At 58.3% G+C, this 23,460-nt stretch overlaps 1 protein-coding gene across 3 annotated transcripts in view; it reads left to right on the top strand.

The window, feature by feature from the left end:
• RAPGEF3 (Rap guanine nucleotide exchange factor 3) overlaps positions 1 to 23,195 on the top strand; it is a 29,244-nt gene extending 6,049 nt beyond the window's left edge. The window contains exons 1-28 of one of the 3 annotated variants that reach the window (XM_043447400.1): positions 1,048 to 1,377; positions 1,844 to 2,056; positions 7,629 to 7,682; positions 7,770 to 7,876; positions 8,076 to 8,197; positions 8,341 to 8,509; positions 9,059 to 9,143; positions 9,471 to 9,531; positions 9,618 to 9,694; positions 9,875 to 10,021; positions 10,553 to 10,665; positions 10,953 to 11,041; positions 11,345 to 11,423; positions 11,614 to 11,764; positions 11,846 to 11,928; positions 12,692 to 12,731; positions 15,485 to 15,566; positions 15,850 to 15,996; positions 18,333 to 18,430; positions 18,810 to 18,935; positions 19,023 to 19,204; positions 19,478 to 19,568; positions 19,708 to 19,758; positions 20,643 to 20,730; positions 21,079 to 21,143; positions 21,573 to 21,627; positions 21,719 to 21,790; positions 22,774 to 23,195. In XM_043447400.1, coding sequence (XP_043303335.1) covers positions 1,372 to 1,377; positions 1,844 to 2,056; positions 7,629 to 7,682; positions 7,770 to 7,876; positions 8,076 to 8,197; positions 8,341 to 8,509; positions 9,059 to 9,143; positions 9,471 to 9,531; positions 9,618 to 9,694; positions 9,875 to 10,021; positions 10,553 to 10,665; positions 10,953 to 11,041; positions 11,345 to 11,423; positions 11,614 to 11,764; positions 11,846 to 11,928; positions 12,692 to 12,731; positions 15,485 to 15,566; positions 15,850 to 15,996; positions 18,333 to 18,430; positions 18,810 to 18,935; positions 19,023 to 19,204; positions 19,478 to 19,568; positions 19,708 to 19,758; positions 20,643 to 20,730; positions 21,079 to 21,143; positions 21,573 to 21,627; positions 21,719 to 21,790; positions 22,774 to 22,892 — 2,772 coding nt within the window. In that variant the 5' untranslated portion in view covers positions 1,048 to 1,371 and the 3' untranslated portion in view covers positions 22,893 to 23,195. Of the gene's footprint in view, positions 1 to 1,047; positions 1,378 to 1,487; positions 1,528 to 1,843; positions 2,057 to 7,628; positions 7,683 to 7,769; positions 7,877 to 8,075; positions 8,198 to 8,340; positions 8,510 to 9,058; positions 9,144 to 9,470; positions 9,532 to 9,617; positions 9,695 to 9,874; positions 10,022 to 10,552; positions 10,666 to 10,952; positions 11,042 to 11,344; positions 11,424 to 11,613; positions 11,765 to 11,845; positions 11,929 to 12,691; positions 12,732 to 15,484; positions 15,567 to 15,849; positions 15,997 to 18,332; positions 18,431 to 18,809; positions 18,936 to 19,022; positions 19,205 to 19,477; positions 19,569 to 19,707; positions 19,759 to 20,642; positions 20,731 to 21,078; positions 21,144 to 21,572; positions 21,628 to 21,718; positions 21,791 to 22,773 lie in introns of those variants that run through there. The other 2 variants (XM_043447401.1, XM_043447402.1) reach the window with 2 other exon arrangements.
• Positions 23,196 to 23,460: the final 265 nt, after the last annotated feature.

The raw sequence follows: 23,460 nt of genomic DNA, 5'->3' as shown, positions 1-23,460 counted from the left end.
TCACAATGAAAATCCACACCCACACCCCCAAGAGAATAATCATCGGTGGAAGGGCAGGGGGCATGGTATATTAGAGATGTGTCTTCCTCTGTCCAGGCAGGCTCAGCTGCAGAGGGAAGGGACACTGATGGGGCAAAAAGAGGGTGCGTTCTAGAAAGCCGGGGGCGGGGCGCGCGACTCCTTCCAAAACCCTCAGTGAAGAATGGGACCAGTTACGCCGCTGGCGCCGGGGGAATAGCTGACCAGGAGCCACTGTCTCTGCGCCGCCTCAGAAGCAGGAGAAAGGCGAAGAGGGGGCGCTGGGCCACTGGCGCGGCGGCGGGAACTGAGGCCCAGGGAGGCGATGGCTCTCCACACACAGCCGGCCTGGGACTCCGGAACCGCGGGGGGGCGAGGCCTTCTAACATCCCCTCCTCCCGGAGCTCGGCCCCGACTCCAGCCCCCACCGTCCGCGGGCGCCGTCCTTCCATTCCAGCCTCAACTTCCCCACCCGTGCCGGGGGTGTGCGTGCGTGTGTAGGGCGGGGAGAAGGCGGCGGATGGGCTGCGTGCCTAGGCGCGCTGCGGTGGGAGGCTGGGCAGCGGGATTCCCTCCGGGAAAATGGCCCAGTCCCTCCCCCAGCCTGTTCGAGACCCTGAACCGAAACAGGAGGCAGGGCGCCCCCGGCCGGGAAGCGGCCCCAGCCCGGATTTCCCTCCCGGGTGGGGCCGCAGTGACTCACCCCCTCCCCCCTTCCCCCCGTTTCCTTGTTTGCGTTTCTCTTCCCGGCCGCATGGCGGCCCTGCCCCGCAGCCCCTACCCCGCCAGCCCCGCCGCCGCCGCCGCCGGGCACACACTCCCGGGGCGCTCCGGCCCCCGGGCTTTCTCGAGGCCAAGGTTCCCGCCAGCTCCCGGTACCCGGGGCTCCGACTCCGCCCCCTGCCGGAGCCCGCCCCCTTCCCTGCCCGAGCGCCCGGCGCGTCCTCCCTGCCCCCTCCGGTCGGCCCGGGAGGGGAAGGGGGCGGGCCGCGCAGGGGGTGTGACAGCTCCCGACCGGATCAGTGCCAGCTGCGGCCTCGCTTCAGCGCCCGGTGCCAGCTGGCTCTTTCGTTTGGGACGGAGGGGAGGCTCGGGGTTCCTTGTCGCTGGGGGCGGGGGTGACGTTGTCCCCCCACCAAGCCCCCAGTTCTCCCCCAACCCGAGACGAGCCTTTCCACCCAGCCTGGCTGGGGCTGCCTTGGAAGCGGCTCCAGCTACGCATTGGTCTGCTCACTTCGCCGGGGACTTACAGGCCGGGGGCACACAGTGGCTCGTTGTGGGGCGGGCGGGTGCTCCCGCCGCCCCCTGCCTTCTGCTAGAGCCTGCGGGGCTGTGCGAGCTTGAAGGAGGAACATGAAGGTGGGTAAGGTGGGGTGGGGGCGGGGGAGGAGGAGCAGGGAGGAAGCTGACACGGTGGGGGAGTTGGGGTGGGAGACAGAGGCTTGGTCCAGGGTGAGGAAGGAGGAGAAAAGAAGGGTTTGAGCTGAAGCTGCGTTTCTCGGGGATCCAGTGAGTCCAGAGCTCCATACTGGGAGTTGGTGGAGATCCCTGCAGGTCCATGGTCGGTGGGGTGGGGCAGAATTCCAAAGAAGGGCCTGATCTTTGGTACGCCGCCGGCTGGAGACCCCTAAGTGCGCCAGACCGGCAGGCCCCAGTGAAGGTCTTCCTGTCCCTCCCCCGGCTCCTGGCAGGGGCGCAGCACCTCCGCCTGACCAGTCCAGAGGATTCGAAGGAAGTGCTTCTGCCTGGGGCGGCCGGGCCGTGCTTTGGTCCAGCTGCCCCGGACCCAGCCTCATGGCAGGCTGCCTTCCTCTTCCCATCACAGGTGGGCTGGCCAGGTGAGAGCCGCTGGCAGGTGGGCCTGGCTGTGGAGGGCAACTCAATTCTGGGAGCACCGCCGTTGGGAGGCCTCCCGGACGTGGTGCCGGAGGGGACGCTGCTCAACATGGTGCTCAGGAGGATGTACCGGTCCCGAAGCTGCTCTTACCAGCTGCTGCTCGAACACCAGCGCCCCAGCTGCATCCAGGGGCTGCGCTGGGTGAGTCCCATCCCCTTCCCCGGCCAGGGCCAGGCCCCCCTGGGCTGGAGGGGGCCCCGACTGGGAGGGCGAGCATGCTGCTGGTGGTCCAGCTTGCTCTTCAGGCATGGGGGATACACCTGGGGTGGACAGCCGGGCAGGCAGTCTGGCTGCAGTGTGTGGGTGGCTTACACAACTGCGTTGTGTATGCGTGTGGTGCCCAAGTCCCCCTATTCAGGCATGTGGCGAAGGGGAAAAGAACTTGTCACTTCCGTGTGGCTTGAGTTAGGCGCTCGTGTGTTCTTCAGGTGGGGGTGGAAGACATGTATGAAATACAGGGGTCAGGTCAAGTGCTGGGGAGGTAAGCTTGGTACTATTCTTTAAACATCACTGTGGCAGCATTCTCGTTTAGTGAGAGTGAACTGCGTGGAGTCTGCGTCTTGATCTGGGGTGAAGTGGTCATGTGAACGTTGCTTGGCATCGGCTTGGAGGGGCTCAGGGGAGAATTCTGAGAAGTTTGGAGACTCTGAGATGAACAGAGCTCCCTTTGCCAGTGAAGAACATCTCTGGAGCTGCAAGAATGAAGGAAAGAGAAGTGTGTGTTGGGTGGGCGGGGAGATGGTGGATGGTGGGCAGGATATGGTTGCAGGATCCAAAACAGCAGAGAAGCTCTCCCCAATCACCCAGACTTAATAGAGTTTCTTCACCTGAGCTCTGGTGTGTGTTTGTGACGTGTGTGCAGGTGGGTGTGGGGAGGGCACCGGGGCAAAGGGGTGGAGTTGGATTAGGTGATAGGGTTGGGAGAACCCCTCTCTTAGGAGCAAATTCTTTTTTGAGTAGAATGACCACCACCTTCTGCCTCCTTCTTCCGACCTCACCCATTTATATATTTACCAAATACTGCCATTTATATTTACCAAATGTACCAAAATATGAAGCTGAGTTGAGAAAACCAAGGCCCACCAAGATAATGGGGTCCCCCTTGCAATGGGAAGTGAGAGGAGAATCTAGGTGTCAGTCCCCAGCTGTCCTCCATCCCCTCCCTCCCTCGGTCCTCCTGAGAAGGGGCCTCATGGGCCTGTGTCCTGCTCCAGATGGCACTCTGGAGGGGGCAGGGGAGCCAGGGTCTTTCTGGCCTTAGCTGTTTGCCGCCCCCCCACCCCCCACCCCAGGTCACTGGCCGTAGCTACTGCTTGGAGCCAGTGGGCTGGAACCCTCCCTCCCTCCTTCCCTCTCAGGCTATAATTACTTGTGCATTTCCTGTCCCTTGCCTGGCTTGTAGAGGCTAGGTGGGGAGTCGGGGGAAGGTCAGGGGCCAGGACAATGAGGTCACTGGAGGATCCCCTGGGACCCAAAGTAAGGGAGAGAGTGAAGGCGGCTGCTAGGCTGTCTCCTCACTCCCTCGGTCCCAGAATTGAAGGGCTGGTATGCGTGCGGAGGCCAGAAAGGTGGGGGTGAGGATCAGTGGAGTGAGAGATGGAGTCAGAGGCGCAGAAATGAGGCCCCTCCCCCACCAGGTGTGTGTGCACGAATTGATGATTAGAGGGAACTTAGATTTTTAGGGCTTGAGGCAGGGGCCACATCCTCTCCTGAGGACCGTCTCTGGGGAGTAGGGGTGAGGTGGTTTCAGCCCATTGTGTCTGTGTTTAAGAGACTCTGGGTCCCTGTGAAGCTATTAATTCTCACCTCTGGGATGATGCCTTTGGCTGAGGGGGCTCGTGTGAGGGAACAAGTGGCCGGCAGGGAGTGTGCATACACAGGGCGATGGGTGGATGTTGTAAGGAGGTGGAGCCCAGGGTCCCAGGAGGACAGTGCTGGGAGTTACCCAGGCCATGGCCACCTTTAGAAAACTGAGAGGGAAATCCATCAACCTCCTGAGGTCTGAAGAGAGCACTTTCTGTTCCCATTAGATCAGATCAAGAGAAAATTAAAGCAGGTTACATCAGGAGACCCTGAGGTTTGACACGGGAAGGACTTAACAACCATGGCAAAGCTGATGCTGGAACAGGGTGGAAGAACGTCTCCTTTGATAAACATTAGGGGTACATGAGATCGTATCGATGTCTGGGAGCCAACACAGAAACCAATCTGTCTAGAGGCAGGGGCAAGGTCAGGATGACCTCTGGTGGGTCCCCTGAACTTAGAGAACCCTGAGATGCTACTCTTTGAGTGATTGTTTTGGGAGCGGTGGCTCTATTCTCTAACTTAGAAAACATGCTTTCATTCAACCTGTCCAAATAATGGACATAGCTAGTGTTTGTGCAGTATTTATATCCAAAGTGCTATTATGAGCTTTAATCACATCAAATAATCTCACAGAAGCCCTGAGAGATAGCTACTAAATGATAGCCATCATTTCATTTTATAGATGCAAAAGCAGAAGCCCAGAGAGGCTAAGTGACAGTCTAGGGTTACACAGCTGCTAAGAGACAAACTGGACTTGGGTCCGAGACAGTCTGGCTGCAGAGTTCAAGTGTGTGGTGCATTTTCTCTTGCTACAGAAGGTACCACTGACACTCCAGAACCTCACCTGCCTCATGCATCCTTTCCCAGTCCCATCGCACACAGCCCTGGCCCAAGACCCTAGCCGTGGCCTAAGGGAACTGGTCTGACGGGTCCCCATGTGGCTGTCTGGCTCTGTGCCTGCCCCTCCAGTGTGACTTGGACACTCGGTGACAGGGAGGGGGTGGTGCAGGCCATGACGCTGTGCAGGGAAACTAACTAGGAGCTCTTCTTCCACCCTGAGCCCTTCCTGTCCAAACCTGATAGGAGGTGGTGGATGAGGGCCTCCCCTGTACCCACACCAGCCACTGCTTTTGGCTGACACTCGGGGGCATCAGATCAGGTACAGCATCAGTCAAAGTACAGCATTTCTTGCACCGTGTCCAGGTGATAGCTGCCCATCATGAAAGAATACTTATATTAAGTTACCATTGAGTAAGTAATTACTGCAAAGCAAGCATGGCTTTGAATGCTCCATATTATTAATTAACTCATTTGATCCTCAAAATTACCCTATGGGATAGGTACTGTTGCCACCAACCCCATGTTATAGACGAGGAAGCTGAAGCACAGAGAGCTTTATAAGCAGCCCAGCGTCACACAACAAGCTGGTAGTTGGGGAACCAAGATTTGAACCCAGGCACCTGACTCCAGAGCCCACACACCTGACCGCAGTCCCTAAATAGGACCCCCACCCTGATCCCAGGAGGCCCCCATGCACAGGGGACCATGGACATGGACCCCACGGCAGGGGTTCAGAGGGACTGTGATGACACACATACGGAACTTCGTCTAATCCAGGATTTTTCAAACTTCCCTGCCCGTGGAACATTCCTGAGGACAGAATTTACCACCTCCGAGTCCATAGCACACAATGGGGGAGGCCCAGCACCGTGGAGGCTCCATGGGAGATGGTAGGGCTTAGTGGCTAAGATCATGGGCTTTGGAATCAGATGGGCACAGGGTGAATTCTGGTGCCCCTATTTACCAGCTTGAAAAGGGCAGGTTACATAACCTCTGTGCCTCCTTTTCTCTAGCCAGGAAACAGGAGACAAACACCTACTTCTGGTTCAGCGTTGATAACAATTTTTCCAGTAGGATCTTACATTTCTAAGCAGTTGTGTGACTCTGGGCAAGTTACTTCATCTCTCTGGGCTCCTGCTGCTTTTTTTGGGAAAATAAGAGGGATGCCTTCAGGTCTCTTCCTCAGCTCTGATGGGCCAGCGTTCCAGCTCTGAGCCTCCTGCGCGTCCCCTGGGGCAGGACAGGAAATGGTTGAAGCGAGGCCTGCGGATCTGAGATCTGAGTCTTGACCAGACTGGCCATGTGACCGGGCACCTCCCCTCCTGATGTGCCCTCCAGGGTCAGAATAATACCAGGAAGGGAATGTGTGCTGGAGCCTGGGTCCTGGGCACCGAGGAGCGCTGGGGGGACTGGGGCCACCTGGGTACTCTGACATGAGCAACAACAAGTCATTAGCTCTTGGCACTGTTTGTTCCAACACAGGAGGCTGGCCGGGTAGCATTCCTGCCCTTCCTCCCTCCTTGGCTCCTCCTCTTTTCCTGTCCTATCGCTGAGTCTCCAGGGCCATGTCTGGCACTAGGATGGGCCCCATGACTGGGGTAAGGATACCTTTGGGACACCTAGTGACTTCCGCCCGGTGTTGGGCCAGGCGCCTACGCATGTCGGACCTCAGGCCTCTGCCCGGCACACAGTGGGAAGATGCTGGGTCCGGGGGAGAGGGCTCTGGCCCCAGACCAGGTCCTCTTCAGGCCCTGAGTGCTGATGGGGAGGCTGCGGAGAGAAGGAAGGGGAGGGAGAGGAAACAGGCAGGTGTACCCGGTGGAGTGAGACCAAGAATGTAAGCACTTCTGGTAGGAGCTCGAGTTTATCCCTGGCTGTCTGGCTATGTGTCTGAGTTACCAGGGCACATCACCTCTAGAGTTTTGTTTCTTGATTAAGTCAAGGAGGACTGACCTTGCCTGCTCTGCCTGCTTCCCGTCTGAACCTATTCTCTGTGAAGTCGGATGAAATCACGAGAAAGACATAGTGTATGAACTGTCCAGTGCCTGCCTTTGGGAGGGCTCCTAGAGGGTAGGGCATCCTGCTCAGGGGTGTTCACAAATTCCAGTTCTCAGGTGGCAGGAGGAGAGGAGCATTGGAAGCTTTTATGGCCGACATCCCAGGGCGAACAGGCCTGCGAGTTCTGGATGGCCCGATAGATGCCAAGGGCAGGGAAATCTTGTTCACCAATGATTCTACATAAACGCCGTTTCTGGAGCCATCCCATGTACTGCCAGGTCTGACTCACGTTTGCAGGGTTAGGGACTAGCAGCAGCATCGAGGAGAATAAAGGGCCTTCCAGCAGGCAGCCCGCCCTGTGCTTCACAGATGAGTAATAATATCTAACGTGTACACACAACTATATGTATATGCCAGTCAGTGCTTTAAACATTTGATCTCTATTAACTCAGGTAATCCTTTCCAAAGCTTGAGTCGTTATTATGAATGTTTTATAGATTTATAGGCAGGGAGAGATTAAATCATGTATTCAGGGTTACATAGGAGCAGGGATTGGAACCCAGGAGTCGGCTCCAGGGTTTGTGTCTTTAACTGCCAGGCTGCATCGAGGCCCACAGAAGGCAGGAGGTTTGTCTGTAGTCCTGTGACTGGGGACCGACCCTGGCTCGGCATCAGGCGATGGGCCTCCGGACCTCTTGAGCTGCTTACTTCCTGGCCTTCTTATCTTACATCCCCATGCTCCCCCGGCTCCACTGTGCCCCTCCCCTACACGCTGAATTACCTGGATGCCTGGGCACACTGGGCCCTGAGGAGGCAGAGCTGGGACCTTATCCCTGGGGATGCGCTGATGGAGTCATGAAGGAAGACATGGGTCTAGTAATAGGGCTGCAGGGTGGCGATGAGGCAGATGCCTGGCATATGGGGGGGTACCCAGTGAGTCTTTGTTGAACCGTTACCTAAATGAATGACTGGAGTCAAGAACTGGGCTGGGGCTGGGAGTCGTGGTAGAGGGGCCCGAGAGCTGGGTTTCAAGGCCTGGCACTAACACTCAGACTCCCCCTGCCTTCAGACACCACTTACCAGCAGCGAGGAGTCCCTGGATTTCAGTGTGAGCCTGGAGCAGGTATGAGTCCAGAGGGGCGGGGCTGGGAGGGGGCCCGCACACCTGGACTCAGGTCTTGAGCCAGCTGGCTGTGCCTCCCTCCTCCAGGCCTCCACGGAGCGGGTGCTCAGGGCAGGAAAGCAGTTGCATCGACACCTCCTGGCTAACTGCCCCAACCTCATCCGAGACAGAAAGTACCACCTCCGGCTCCACCGGTGAGTGGCGGCCCTGGCTGCCTCCTTGCCCACCTCCCCGCCACCCCCAGCAGTTTTCTCTCCTTTTCACTCTGTCCAGGCTCTGGACCCAGCCTTGCTGCTAGCTCTAGAAGGTGCCATTCGGATGGAGTTCCTCCCTCCCCTCTCTCCCTCCTGCCTTCTGATCTCCTTTCCCTGCCCTGTCCCCTTCCCCTCCCAGGCAGTGCTGCTCCGGCCGGGAGCTGGTGGATGGGATCCTGGCCCTGGGGCTGGGCGTCCACTCCCGGAGCCAAGCCGTGGGTATCTGCCAGGTGCTCCTGGATGAAGGCGCCCTCTGCCATGGTGAGCCTGAGCCCTGGGTGGGTGGGTGCCCAGTGTCAGGCAGTCCTGGGGAGCAGGCCTGTGCTGGGCATCTGAGTGGAAGCCTCATACCTATGTGGCCTCAATTTCCTTTCCTCCCCTACGCCTGGGCCTCTGCCCCACAGTGAAACACGACTGGGCCTTCCAGGACCGAGACACCCAGTTCTACCGTTTCCCTGGGCCGGAGCCAGAGCCTGTGGGCATCCATGAGCTGGAGGAGGAGCTGGTGGAGGCTCTGGCCCTGTTGTCCCAGCGGGGGCCTGATGCCCTGCTCACGGTAGCGCTTCGAAAGCCGTAAGTGGGTGAAACCCTGCTCTCAGACTCCGTAGTTTCCCCCTGAGGGGGAGTGAGCCTCGACTTCTTGTGGAGGAATAGGACCCTGGTGAGACCCAAGGCCTGAACTCTGGTCTGCACCTGCCACGGACATGCCGTGTGATCTCGAGCCCTCCTGCCCCCTCTGAACCTGGTCCTTCCTCTGTAACTGAGGCCTGTGGCCTCCAGTGACCCTGCCCCCTCTGAGAAGCATCCGTGGCCAAGACAGTTGTGGCAGGTCTGGGTTCAAATTCCAATTCCACTGGCTACTAGCTCTATGTCCTTGGGTCTCTGCTGGCCAGCTTCCTCTTCTGTCAAAGGATAACGATAGCCCACATCATGGGTTGTTGTGAGGGTGGGATGAAGTCATATGTAAAGTGCTTGGCCCAGTGTCTGGAGCATGGTGTACTCCCATCAAAGGCTGGCCCGTTATTGATAAACAGCCCTGGCCGGCCCAGGCTGAGTGGGCGCTGTGGCTCCCCGCACCTGGCTCATAGTTCATCATTTCTTCCTGGTCCCCTTTGCCCACAGCCCTGGTCAGCGCACAGACGAGGAGCTGGACCTCATCTTTGAGGAGCTGCTGCACATCAAGGCCGTGGCCCACCTCTCGAACTCGGTCAGCCCCTGGCCCCGCCCCACCTTGCCCTCCCCCAAACCTCCCGTCCTGTGACCCCTGCCAGGCCAGAAGACACCCCCCTCCCCTTCCACCTGTGGCCTGGAGACTTCAGCCTGATGTCTTGTCCCCAGCATGGCATCCTTGTCCGAAGGCCCTTCTGGCTCTCTCTGCCCATTTCTTCCCCTGCTTTGTCTCCTGCTGAATCCCAGGTCACCTGACCTCATCACAGCTCTGTCCCCCCGAGCATGCGTGGCTTTGGACCTGACCTCCTCCCCTGGCCCCTCGTCCCCGGACTCACCTCCCTGACTCTCGTCCCCCTGCCCACAGGTGAAGCGGGAACTGGCTGCAGTCCTGCTCTTTGAACCGCATAGCAAGGCAGGAACTGTGTGTAAGTCCTGCCTGGACGTGGGCGGAGGCCACAGGGAAGAAGCGATGGGTGCCTGGGGCATGTCTGATCTGTGCTGCTTCTCTCAGTGTTCAGCCAGGGGGACAAGGGCACCTCGTGGTACATTATCTGGAAGGGTTCGGTCAACGTGGTGACCCATGGCAAGGTGAGTCTGCCCTCCGTGCCCAGCCCCTGGGGTGGAGCTGGTCACTGGTCCTTGTCCTCGTGGGCAGTGCCTTTAATGGCCCCAAGGCTGCCAGTCTCTCAGGTCCCCTCCTGCTTCGGTGGCTCTGGGTCTGTCCCGGTGAGGGCTGGGGGCTGGGCTGTAACTCGGGCCTGGCTGCAGGGCCTGGTGACCACCCTGCATGAGGGAGACGACTTCGGACAGCTGGCTCTGGTGAACGACGCACCCCGGGCAGCCACCATCATCCTGGGGGAAGACAACTGTCATTTCCTTCGCGTGGACAAGCAGGACTTCAACCGTATCATCAAGGTGCTGCTGCTGGGGGTGGGGAGGGCAGGGACACGTGTCGGGAGAAGTGGTGTGGGGCAAGGAGGAGGGACCAGACGGAGGCTTTGAGGGGTAGGGAGAGGTCGGAGGTGGAAACCTTGGGGATGGTGGCCAGAGGCGGGAGCCCAACTCTGGATGTGTGAGGAGGTGCGTGGCACGCAGAGGAGGTTCAGCGAGCCCTGGGAACCCTGGCTCTGGTGGGAGACCAGGGGTGAGGTGACAGAGGGCTTGGGGGTCTAGGGTGCAGGGGGAGGCGGCCTGATGGAGAGTGGGATCCACTGAAGGAGCGCTGGGAGGGATGGGCTGGAGGAGGGGCTCAGGCTGGGCGATAGTCAGCAGTGAGGGACACATCTAAGGTCGTGGGCATCGACTGGGGAGGGAGAAGGGCTGCGGGTCCTTGTGGGAGCCTTGTGGGGCTCGGAGTTGGGAATGGGGGAGGCAGAGGGAGAGGCCCTAGATTGGGGAAAGGAGCTGTGGTTGTGTATTGAGCATCAGGTGTGACTTGTTCTCCAGGATGTGGAAGCAAAGACCATGAGGCTGGAAGAACATGGCAAAGTGGTGTTAGTGCTGGAGAGAACCTCCCAGGGCACTGGCCCTTCTCGTCCCCCAACCCCAGGCAGGAACCGGTAACACACCCGCCATGCCACCTCTCCATACCATCTCTGTTGCCCACCTTCTCTCCTTCTGTTTCCCGGGCTTTACTCCCTTCTCTGTGTCATACACCTGCCCACAGAGGGTGGAGAGGCCTCCAGGGATTAAGATGCATCCCCCGAGTTAGTTCCCCCTCCGCCACATGGGGGTGGGCAGAGGGCTGGCAAATAGGGATGAGTGATAGGATTGATTCTTGATGTCTGCCCCAGCTGCGGGAGGGGGAGTCGGGGCTCAAGTGCTATGGACCGGCTGTTTCTGCCAGGTATACGGTGATGTCTGGCACCCCAGAGAAGATCCTAGAACTTCTGTTGGAGGCCATGCGGCCTGACTCCAGCGCTCATGACCCAACAGGTAGGGGCGGGAGACACCCTGCCTGGTTTCTGACTCAGAGAGCGGTCAGCACCGCCTGGGAGAGGGCCAGGCACCGTGCATCTGACCTCATCAGGAGCTTGATCAGTCTCTTTGGTCAGCGGGCCAGAAGTTTTCATTCCTGTGTTCTTGGCTTGTGTGGGGAGTGCTGTGACAGGGACTGGATGTTGCTGTTCCCTGGCCCGTGTCGGGGTTGGTAAAGAGGATACCCCGGTTATGCATATACTTGAGGTCAGGAGACTTGACCGCTGAGTCCCTCACCTGTCCCCTGTCCCTGCCTCACAGAGACATTCCTCAGTGACTTCCTCCTGACCCACAGCGTCTTCATGCCCACTGCTCAGCTCTGCGCTGCCCTCCTGCACCAATATCCTTCCAGCCCCAGGGGTGGGGACGGTGTGTGGAACGGGGAGGAGGGATGCCCCCGCAACACGGCTGTACTGAACCCTCCAGGCCCAGCCCCTTCACGGGCTCCGGGTGTCCTGCCCTCCTGTGCCCGTTCCTGGGGGTGGTGGGTGGTCCTGTTGGACACTGCGGTTCCCTTGACTGGGACCCACCTTCCACGCGGAGCCCGCGGGGGGCAGCGAGCAGGAGCGCAGCTCCTACATCTGCAACAAGAGGCAGCAGATCCTGCGGCTGGTCAGTCAGTGGGTGACCCTGTACGGCCCTACGCTCCGCACCGACCCTGTGGCCACCAGCTTCCTCAAGGTACCTGGGAGCCAGGCGGGGCTGGGCCAGGTTGCCCGGGATGGACACGGGGGTCTCAGTGAACCTTGGCTTCCCCCCCAGAAACTGTCGGACCTGGTGAGCAGGGACGCCCGGCTTAGCAACCTGCTGCGGGAACAGTGGCCAGAGAGGCGGCGACACCACAGGTGATGCTTTGGCTCAAGTGAGCTTGTCACGGGCGGGCAGGATGGGCAGTGCGGCAGGAGCTGGGAGCCCCGGCTTGGGGGGGCGAACACGTGGCTTAAATCCAGGCTGCATCTCTGCAGCTGTGCCGCCCTGAGCCCGTTACCCCACCCCCACCCACACCCCCAGGGCTTCGGCTGCTGCCTGTAAAACCCCGTGCTGGCTCACTTGTCTAGTCCTGCTCATCTCAGTGCACGTCCTCCCCAGTCTCTTGCTCTGCACCCTCCCGTCACGCGTCCGTCCATGCTCAGGCAGCCCGCGGTCATTTGTGTCATCCTCCCACCGCCCCGCACACCTGCGCTGCTCACTGGCTCCTACCTATTGCTGAGCACCCTTGGTGCCAGCTTCCGCCTGCTCCACCCAGTCAAGTTCCCAGCCTTTACCTCGCGCTCCCAGACCTTCCCGCCCTCCCAGGCCTCCCGTGGGGGGCAGCTGGGGTTCGGGGAGAGCTCACATGTGGCCTCCCTGAGCTGACACCACACTGGGTCTCTTTCTCCCTGGAGCTCCTTCCCTCCCCTGCTGGCCTGGGGAAATCGTAGGATCCAGGGGCTGGATTTCAAGTCGTGCCTGTTCTGGGTCATCCTCTCCAAGTCTGCCAACCTCTGAGCCTCTGGTGACAGTGGGGGGCATCCAGAGCCTGGGCACCCCTCCGCTCTTGAGCCTGCATCGTCCTGCCTGCTGGGGAATCCTGCCCCCAGCCTCACCTCCCTCTCACTTGCTCCACAGGTTGGAGAACGGCTGTGGGAACACGTCTCCTCAGATGAAGGTGTCCGTCCCGAGTGGGCTCCTCGCGCCTCTGCTAGGCCCCTGATTTCCCCCTCCTCCAAGGACCTCCAGGCCCCTCTGCATGGGAAGGTCCCCCTCAAACACAGGCACATCCTTGGTCTGGGTTAGGTGATCATGGAGCTCGGGCTGCGTATGACACTGGGGCTGGGCCTTGCAGGAGACAGAGGTCTAAGGTCACTCCTCCCCACCCCCACAAGGGGTTTTATTCCATCTGGTCCATATTCAAGCTAAGTTGCTTTAGTCATGTCCAACTTTTTGTGACTCCATGGACTGTAGCCCGTCAGGCTTCTCTATCCATGGGATTCTCCAGGCAAGAATACTGGAATGGGTTGCCATGCCCTCCTCCAGGGGATCTTCCTGGAGGTCTCTGACCCAGGGATTGAACCCACATCTCTTATGTCTCCTGCATTGGCAGGCGGGTTCTTTACCACTAGTGCCCCCTGGGAAGCCCACTCATGCTCACAGCTCGGGCCAGTTAGCAGTTTCCCGCCTGGCAGGTCAGGGCTGGTGCCTGGAGGCATCTCTGAAACCCCGGGGGTCCTGGGGGCCAGTGCCATCCCCAGCAGTGGGCTGGGAGAGGAAAGTGGGAGGAGGAGTCCTGACTGGAGTGAGATTTGAAGAATGGGGTGGGGAGGACTGGGAAGGTAGGTTGGGGCTGCCTGTGGAGACTCGCAGTGAGAATCAAACCCAAATGCCTCATGTGGGCCTGCAGGGCCCAGCTGCCTCTCCCACCTCATCCTGCCCCCTTCCTCCTCTAAGTCCTCTTCTGCTGAAGGTGAGGCTCCCTCCCTCCTTGTCTCCTGCCCCTACCTGCCGGCCCCTCCCATCTCCCTGTGAGAGCCCTTCCTCCACTGGCTCCGCTCCAAGGTGTCCTCAAAGGTTTTCTCAAAGCCTTGTCCCAGTGGAACTGTTTTCTTTGTTTAGTTGTCTCGTTGCTAATTGTCTGCTGGTGTCTCTCCCGGCCCACTAGAATGCTGGCTCCATCCCTGAGGGGCCTTGAACTCTTGCTGCTGATGTTCAATGAAGGGCAGGCGGCATGCCTTAGGTGCCCGGGTGGCTCTCCCAATCTCCTACCGCATCCTTAGCACCTAAGGCATGCCAAGGATGCGGTAGGGCATTGGAAGAGCCACTCTGTCCTCGGGGGGCTCACGGGGAAGTGGGGGACAGAGCTGCAGAGCAACCTCATGCTGAATAAGGACAAAGATGGGGTCTCTGGAGGCAGGAAGGAAAGGGCTGAAAAGGAAAGGATCGGGGTCAGGGAGAAGCAACCACTGGAACTGGGAGGTGCAGGGAGTGAGGGTGGAGGGCACAGAGGCTGCAGGCAGGTGTGGGGAAGGGAGCCCACCTCCTGAGGGAGCCCTGGAGGGGCCAGAGCAGGTGGGGCCCTGTGGGCCACGGAAAGGGGCCTGGCCTTTGTCCTTTGACCATTGCAAGCCATTGGAGGTGTTTGAGCCCAGGATTGACAAGATGGGATTTGCATATTGAATAGTTCAGCTGGGGAGCCTGAGCTTTATCCAACAGACAATGGTGGCCTGGACGCTGTGATAGGAAGGTTAATCTGGCTCTGGTCAGGCAGATGGAAGTGGGAGGGAGGGAAGCACCCAAGAGGCAAGGCTGGCGGAGAATAGTTGCACTGTTGTAGTAGATAAGGCGTGAGGTGATACAGGTTGGTGGATCTGGGGATGGCCTGGGCTGCAGAAGGGGGAACACAGAGACCCCGGAACTAGATGATACTCTGTGGGGAAGTGGGGGAGGGGAGCAGGGGGAAGCAGGAGCCTTGAACCCAGGGGAATGGCCAGAAGAGTAGCCTGGGAGGCAGGATGAGGGGATCCGAGGAGTATTTGGGGTGATGCAGAACAGATATGGAAGATACTGAGACCAAAGTCTGCAAGAGAATTCAATGCCCAGTGGTATGGTTTTAAGAGTCTTCCATATGCTGGGGGCGGGGAGAAGGGGGTCATTGGTACACGATGCTGGGAGGAGCTCTGAGGGGAGTGCAGAGATTTGGAAATCCAGGGAAGAACCATGGACCAAGGTCTAAACCTCATCTGCTGCCTTTAGTGTTGGGAGGAGGAAAATAGTACAAAATCTGGAAAGAATAGTTGGTGGGCAGAGGAGCTGTGTGAGGGAGGCCTTTGGGCAGTGGGGGCCCCCCAAGAGCCCATTGTGGTGGGGCCTTGGAGGAAGGGTTATGGGGCAGCTGACACAGTTGAGTGTTGGTGGACAAGAGCACGGGGGAGGGGGAGCGGGGGGGCAGGTTTAGGATTTCAGCTGGGCCACTTAGCAGCTGTGCTGCTTTGGGTATGTTACTTAACCTCTCTGAGCCCTCACTGATTTTATCTGTAAAATGGGGATAATAATATTTTGTCAAAGGGCTTTTATGCATATTTAGATACTTAAAATAAGCATGTAGAAAACAGCAAATGGTAGCTGAAGGAGGAAAAGACCAGGATCAACAGCTGCCTTGTGTTTAGATTAGAGAGGCTCTGGGCCCATTTGGCAGAGGGGGTGACACACATATAGAGGGGCACAGACTCATTCTGAGCTCTGCTATCTCCCTTGGGAGCCTCAGTCCCCAGGTTCCCAGCGCCTTACCTGTCCCGGGTTTGCGGGACAAGCAGATCCCTTAGGTGGTGTGTGTGCTGTGTGGGACCCATGCTCCGGGTGACAGGCCCCTCCCCGTCCCTGCAGGCTCTCCTGTGTCCTCTGGTCCTTACTTCCTCTCCTTCTCAGGCCCGGAATGTACCTGTTTGGCTCCCCAGCCAGGACGAGCCTCTCCCCAGCAGCAACTGTGCCATCAGAGTTGGGGACAAAGGTTGGTGGTCCGAGTCAGCCGGGGCAGAGCTCGAACCCTGCTCTCACCACCCTTGACTTTGGGGTACCTGGCCCAGGATGGCATGTTGTGCTCCTTGGGGGTCTCTGTTTCAGGCTCCCCCCTTGCTCACCTCAGGGTCTCCCACCTGCCTGCCCAGGCTTCTCCTTAGTACCGTTACCCACCTCCTTGGGACCCTCCCTTGCTGCAGTCACTGCCTTCTCCCTGCTGAGGTGGGGAGACCAGGCGGCTCCCTCCCACAATTCAGTCCCATCTTCCTCTCCAGTCCCCTATGACATCTGCCGGCCAGACCACTCTGTGCTAACCCTGCAGCTGCCTGTGACGGCCTCAGTGAGAGAGGTGATGGCAGCGTTGGCCCAGGAGGACAGCTGGACGAAGGGGCAGGTGCTGGTGAAGGTCAACTCGGCAGGTGGTGAGTTGTGTCTCTGGGTAGGGTGGCCCCGAGGGAGGGGGCCCCCTCAGAGCTATGCCCACCCCCTGAATTAAGATCATCACCATCTTTGTCAATGTTAATGGTAGTTAGCAGTTATGGGAGGCTTATTGCATCTCTTCAATGTGCTTTGCATGTCGTGCTGAAGAGCATGAACTCTGAAGCCTGCTGCCAGTATTTGAGCCCAGCCCTCTGGCTCCCTTCTCTCTGTCCCCCAGCAGGATGCTTAATCTCTCTGTGCTCCATTTCATCATCTATAAAATGGGGATGAAAAAGTGCCTGCTTGTGAGGGTTAAATGAGCTAATCTATAAAAGTGTTTAGAATGATGTTTGACAGCTCTACATAGATATTAGCTACTATTTCATTGTTATCATTTGTTGTTTAGTTGCTAAGTCATGTATGACTCTCTGCGACCCCATGGACTGTAGCCCGCCAGGCTCCTCTGTCTGTGGGATTTACCAGGCAAGAATACTGGAATGGGTTACTATTTCCTGCTCCAGGCGATGGGCACAGACCCAGGGATCGAACCTGCGTCTCCTGCTCGGCAGGTGGATTCTTTACCACTGAGCCACCAGGGATGCCTGACATTATTATCATGCTTACATATTTATTTAATCCTAATAGCCATCTTATGAGATGGGTACTTTTATCCTATTTTCAGACAAGGACACTGAAGCTCAAATGGATTCAGTGATTTTTCCCAGGCTCACCCGTTGAGTACATAGACAGACTTTGAATTTAGGTAGTTGCTCATTTAGTCCATCAACATCTTAGAGGGTCATCTATGGGCCAGCAGCACGTTAGGAGGCAGAGGTACCATGGCAGGTAAGATGAGCAGCTTGATGGTTAAGAGCCTGAACTGTGGACTCCCAGACCTGAGTTGTAATCCCAGACCCACTGCTTATTGTCTATATGATCCTGCCCAAGTTGTTTGACCTCTGTGAGCTTCCATTTCCTTGTCTGTTGAATGAGCGCTGTAACGACCTATCACCTAGGACTGCTGTGGCTATTAAATGAGCCACTGTGTTTGAAGCTCTTAGCATGGGACCTGGCATAAAGTTGGTGCTCAGAGTATGGCAGCATGAGTATTATTAAGACCTGCCTTTAGAGAACTTGGGACATTAAAAACCACTGTTTTCCATGAAAGACACAGCATGGGTATGACGGCTGGAGCCCAGGGTAAGCAGATGGTCATGCAGAGAATAATGGCAAGGAGTGGCAGGGAGACCAGCAAACCTCCTTCCTTCAGGAAGGCAAGATGATGAGGGCACCTGTGCCTGTGTGCTTCTCTGGGAAGCACTGCCCTCTGGTGGCCACTTGGCAAGTTGCAGTTGTCCAAAGCCAGTGTTAATGGAGACCCTACATGCCATGCTCTGTTTAGAGCACTGATTGCTTTGATGGACACCTATGCCAGGGCTTCCCTGGTGGTTCAGATGGTAAAGCGTCAGCCTGCAATGCGGGAGACCTGGGTTTGATCCCTGGGTTGGGAAGATCCCCTGGAGAAGGAAATGGCAACCCACTCCAGTACTCTTGCCTGGAAAATTCCATGGATGGAGGAGCCTGGTAGGCTACAGTCCACGGGGTCGCAAAGAGTCGGACATGACTGAGCGACTTCACTCACTATGTCAGTAGTCAGTATTTTATTACAAACTCCCTTGTTTGTGTATATTTCCTGGCAAGTCACATACACACACTCCTACAGTACTGCTACGTGATCATAGAGCAACACACAGACCAAATGCAAAACAGGTAACGGAAATCAATGTAAGTGCTAATATTTTTTTCCTGGATGCATGGATGGTCTTGTGTACCTTACTTTGGAGGCTACTGGTCTAGGGACTGAGGACTCAAACATGAATGAAAACACAGTCCCAGCCCACAAGAGCTGATGAATATCCACACACACACACACAAAAAGAAAATCCACACAAAGATTTCTGTAAGGCATTTCCCAATTTTCAAAGGGCTTGTATATGTATCATATCCTTGTAAGCGCTATTTATATCAATGACTTCATTTGACTTATGAGTAGTCACGGGAAATCTTGGTGTCTGCTTTTGACAAAGGAGGAAGCTGGGGCTCAGGGAGGCTCCAGCATTGCCCAGTGTCAGCCTGTCTCACTAAGACTCCTCTCTCATTGTCCTCAGGCCCTGCTGCCCCTGTGCATGTGTGGGCATGCGCACCTGTGCATTTAGAACACCTGCCAAGGACTCCAGGGCCGCTATTGGGAGATCTCTTCCAGCCTCCACCCCGCCTCTGGTTGCTCCCTGGCCTCCCTCTCTGTCCCCACCCAGCACAGCCTCTGCTCTCTTTGCAGATGCCGTTGGCCTGCAGCCAGATGCCCGCGGTGTGGCCACATCCCTGGGGCTTAACGAGCGGCTCTTTGTTGTCAATCCACAGGAAGTGCACGAGCTGGTAGGGCCAGGCAGGGCGCCAGGGCCCCGGGAAGGGCTGTTTTGGGAGTGGTGCGGGTGGGTGCTAGGACAGGGCCACATAGAAAGGAGAGCAGGGCCTGGCTCTGGCTGCTCCTAAGGAGGAAGAGAGAAGAGTGGGCCTCAGCCGATGGAGGAAGTCTCAAGGGGAGAACTGTTGGGAGCTCTCAACTGGGAGAGGGGCCCCAGCACTGGGGAGCTGTCAGGGCATGCCTCCTTGGGGAGCCCCTCCACTCCTGCAGCACCCCTGCCCTCCTGACATTCCTCCAGCCCTGGGCACAGACTTCTGGCCCCAGACTCTCTCCCCGCACCATGCCCCCTGGACTCCCCAGGAACCTCTCTGAGCACTCTTCCACCTGCAGACCCCACACCCCGAGCAGCTGGGGCCCAGTGTGGGCTCTGCCGAGGGGCTGGACCTGGTGAGCACCAAGGAGCTGGCGGGCCAGCTCACAGACCACGACTGGAGCCTCTTCAATAGCATCCACCAGGTGCTGGGGCAGAGTGGAGGGGAGGAGAGCGGGCGATGGGGACACCCCGCCCCACGCCCTGACCTCGTGTGCTGCCCCCCTGCCCAGGTGGAGCTGATCCATTATGTGCTGGGCCCCCAGCACCTGCGGGACGTCACCACCGCCAACCTGGAGCGCTTCATGCGCCGCTTCAACGAGCTGCAGTACTGGGTGGCCACGGAGCTGTGTCTCTGCTCCGTGCCCGGCCTACGGGCCCAGCTGCTCAGGAAGTTCATCAAACTGGCGGCCCAGTGAGTGCCTGTGGGCTGGGCGGGCTGGGTGGCCGAGTCCCACGGTGCCTTTACCTAACCACCCGATCTGTGATCAGGGTGTGGCCAAGTCGCCCACCCTCATGCCTGCCTGGGGCCCGCGGGGCCCCTGCTTCCCCATACCATACAGGCCCAGGCCCTGCAAGGGCAGCGCTGGCCTGGCTGGGTCTTGTGCTGTGGCCTGGGGGGTGGTGTGGGTCTGGGGCTCTGTGTGTGGCTGCCTCCCCTGAGGGTCTCTGGGTCTTCTGCTCACAGCCTCAAGGAGCAAAAGAATCTTAATTCCTTCTTTGCCGTCATGTTTGGTCTCAGCAACTCGGCCATCAGCCGCCTGGCCCATACCTGGGAGGTGAGTGCCATCGGCCGGGTAGGTCAGGGCCTCCCCACCCCGGTCCTGAGTCGGGCCCCTGCCTCTCCTGGGGGTCCTGGCTGGGGATAGGGCCCACAACCCCAGAGCAGTGACAGCCCCGCCTGCCTCTCCTTCACAGCGGCTGCCCCACAAAGTCCGGAAGCTCTATTCGGCCCTCGAGAGGCTGCTGGTGAGTGCTCCCCGTCCCCCCAGCCCGGCCCGACCCCCCGCTTCCTCCGCACAGCACCCCTGCCTGTCCTTGGCCACTATCCGGGCTTCCAACTGGGTCAGGGCCCGGTTCCCTTTGGCCTGTGAGCCTGGGGGCCTGGCTGAGAAATGCGGTGTTTACACTGTGGGGTCTGGGTAGTGTATTATATGCCTCAGCAGCTGTACAGGGGCCCGTGTGGCATTTGCTGTGGCATTTGCTGGCCCTGGGGTCTGAGGTGCCAGGGGGCCACCCGGGGGCTGCTGACCTGCCTCAGGACTCAGGAAGCAGGCCTTGACCCAACTCCCATGGTGTTCTGGGGTCTGTCAGAGGCCCCTCAGGAGACTCAAGGCGCCTAGGCCAGAAACTGAGGCAAGAGTTGAGGAGCTGAGCCCCCCACTCCCAGGAATTGTAGCGGGGGTAGCAAAAGGTGTAGCGTGTTCAGGGGAGGGCTGGTGCAGGCTGCTTTCACCAGCGAGGCTCCAAGAGCTCTGGGGGAAAATTCTCCTCCTGGGGCTGAAGAAGTACAAAGGGGTATACCCACTAGAAAGAGAGGGACAGGGGGAGAGAGGGGCAGAAAAGAGCTTTCCATGAATCCTCAGAGCCCCTGTGACAATGTCCATGCGTGTCCTGGGGGCTAACTGGAGGCCAGGAAACCACGTCACGCAGCCTGGCATCCCAGCTCCGGGTCCCTCTGCCTGCCGCACAGCCTGCCGTGGGAAGATCTGGGGCCGAGAGGAGGCTGAGCTCCAAGGAGTGGGCACACGGCCTCTCCTTGGCGGGTGGGCATTTGGTTATGCTGTGGCACGTGGTGGGTCACAGTGTGCGGGACCACCCTCCCTCTCTCACTGTGGCTTCCTCCCTCTCAGGACCCCTCGTGGAACCACCGAGTGTACCGTCTGGCCCTCAGCAAGCTCTCCCCTCCCCTCATCCCCTTCATGCCCCTTCTTCTCAAAGGTAAGGGCACCAGCCCCTGCCACCCTGCTCCCATCCCGCCGGTCCCTGCCGCAGAGTGTCCACCTGACCCCCTGGATGATTCCACTGTGCCAACACCCTGGGGCCACAAAGGTTAATGAGGAGCTTACCAGGTAGAAGCGGAGTTAAGACACGCAGACATTAGATGGCCGATGACACGAGGCCTAAGTGATATAAAGAAATTGCTCCAGGAGGTTAGCAGGCAGGAAGAGGGTCGCGTGGCCGGGGGAGGCAGGCCCTCGCCTCCCTGTTATTGGCCCCTCACCGTTGCTTGCCTGCTGGGAGGGGAAGGAGTTTGGGGACCTATGAGCAAGGCCCATCTCTTTGTAGACATGACCTTCATCCACGAAGGAAATCACACATTGGTGGAGAATCTCATCAACTTTGAGAAGATGGTGAGTCCAAGGAGAGCGGGTATCTGAGGCTGGAACAGGCTGGAGGCTGTGACACGATGGCTTTGGAAGGGATGGGGGTGGGAAGGTGTTCTCAGTAATATAAATATGAAGACTTCCTTTAAAATAGCCCCTGCCTTACTCCACTGCATGCCCTCAGAGGATCTGGTCTCCACCAGGGAGTGCTGGGGTGACGGCCTCAGCTATCTCACCCAGAATCCCCTCCTCACCAGGCCTGCTCCTCTCTAAGCCCTCCCTGACTTCTGTCTTCCCAGTGCCTGGTCCCCGCTGGGTCTTTGGGTGAGCTGGGGCATAGCAGGCATGGCCCCGTCTCCTACAGCTCCTGGTGCCTAGGAGCACTTCAGCTGTCCCCCAGGCCAGGCCAGGGCCCCGTCCCTCATATCAGGTCTCATGTCCTTGCTTGGCCCCCAGAGAATGATGGCCAGAGCCGCACGGATGCTACACCACTGCCGAAGCCACAGCAACGGTGAGAGGGCAGGTCCCCAGTGGGCGCCCGAGTGATGTCCCCTTCAAGGCACCAACCTGGTCTCTCACCGACTCCCCCCTCCACCCCCCAGTGCCTCTGTCACCGCTCAGAAGCCGAGTCTCCCACCTGCATGAGGACAGCCAGGCGGTCAGGGTTTCCACGTGTAAGTGAGGGCAGGGGTGGGTGCTGACAAGCTGGCCACAGCTGGCTGGCATTTACAGGCACATCCATACATGAAAGGGCTTCCCGGGTGGCTCAGATGGAAGAGAATCTGCCTGCGATGAGGGAGGCCTGGGTTCAATCCCTGGGTTGGGAAGATCCAGTATTCTTGCTTGGAGAATCCCATGGGCAGAGGAGCCGGGCGGGCTACAGTCCACGGGGTTGCAAAGCACGATGTTGATAATGGTTCACAACAGCTGTATGAAGTAGGTAGAGTGTTATCCCCACTTAAAGGTATACAATGGACTGGAGCCTTGAAAAAACAGGTGGAAGCCGCTGTGGGGTAGAGCTGGTTAGATAAGCAGTTAGACAGAGCTGGGACACACGTGCTCCTACTCCAGACCCGTGTTCTTTTAATGGGCCTTCAGTCTGTGTGAAAAGGGATTAGTTGTAATCCACAGTTCATACCACACCGTCATCATTATCTTACTGTATGTGTGTATCTATTCTGGTAATAGCACACTGACCATAACTTCCATCTCCCTAGTGGTGGTCCCCTCTCCTGTCCTCCTGCCCCTCCCCACCCAGGGAAACCACTATGCTGAATTTTGAGTTACCCATGTCCTTGTTTTTAAAAAATAGTTTTATCATGTGTACATATAATAAAACATACCAAAAAAATTAAAAAAAATACATATATCTTTAAAATATCTTATATATATATCACGACAACAAAATATTCTTTAGTTTTCATTGTTTTTGAGCTTAGTAAAAGGGGTATTAAGCTGCATATAATTTGGGGGCCTGTTTTCTTCAGTCTGTGCGGTTGACCACTGTGCTGTTCTGTCCCGGGGGGCGGGGTGGGGTGTCTTCTAGATTGGCTGTGGGGAGTGGCAGGCTGGGTGGCATAGGGCAGGGGGGTCGATTTGCCCCTTGGAAGGGGAAAGGTGGGCTCTACAAAGTGCTGACCGCCCTCCCTGCCCCCAGGCTCGGAGCAGTCCGTGAGCACCCGGAGTCCCGCCAGCACCTGGGCTTACGTCCAGCAGCTGAAGGTCATCGACAACCAGCGGGAACTGTCCCGCCTCTCCCGGGAGCTGGAGCCGTGAGGAGGGGCTGGGCTGGAGCAGACACTGGCCGCCAGGAGAGCCCGGGGCGCGCCGGGCCAGGAGGCCCACGGGCTGGCCGAGCCGGGCAGGGCTCTCCAAGGACTGGACCTGAGGCCCGGGAGCGGGCAGCGTGGAGGCACCCGTCCCCCGTGATGACTGGTGGCCAAGGAGGACCTGGGAATGGAACGAGCCGGGGCCCAAGGCCAAGGAGTGGGGGACAGAGAGGCCCTGGAGTGAGTGGGAGAGCAGAGCGTTTTCTCTCTGTGTTCAATAGAGAGCTCTCCACACCAGGATCTTCCCAGATTCTCCGCTTCATGGCTCTGTTGTCCAGCCGTCTCTGGCCCCTGGGGTGTGTTTCCATGGTGGGCTGAGTGTCTGCACGCCTGTGGCCGGAGCAGGCCCACTGCCTGGGGAGGCGGCGGGTGGAGGTGGGGAGCAGTGGCGCCTTTCTTTCCACAGCCTGTGCGATAAACAGCTGGGTGTGGTCAGGGCTGTTTGTCCAGGAGCGGTGGTCCCTGAGGAGCTGTATTGTTACCCTAAGTAGACAGAGGCTGTGTTCTCTGGCCAG

Source organism: Cervus canadensis, chromosome 25 (assembly GCF_019320065.1).
Source record: "Cervus canadensis isolate Bull #8, Minnesota chromosome 25, ASM1932006v1, whole genome shotgun sequence".
Taxonomy (NCBI): Eukaryota; Metazoa; Chordata; class Mammalia; order Artiodactyla; family Cervidae; genus Cervus; species Cervus canadensis.
Note: the sequence above shows the minus strand (reverse complement) of the source record. Positions and strands in the feature narration are given on the sequence as shown.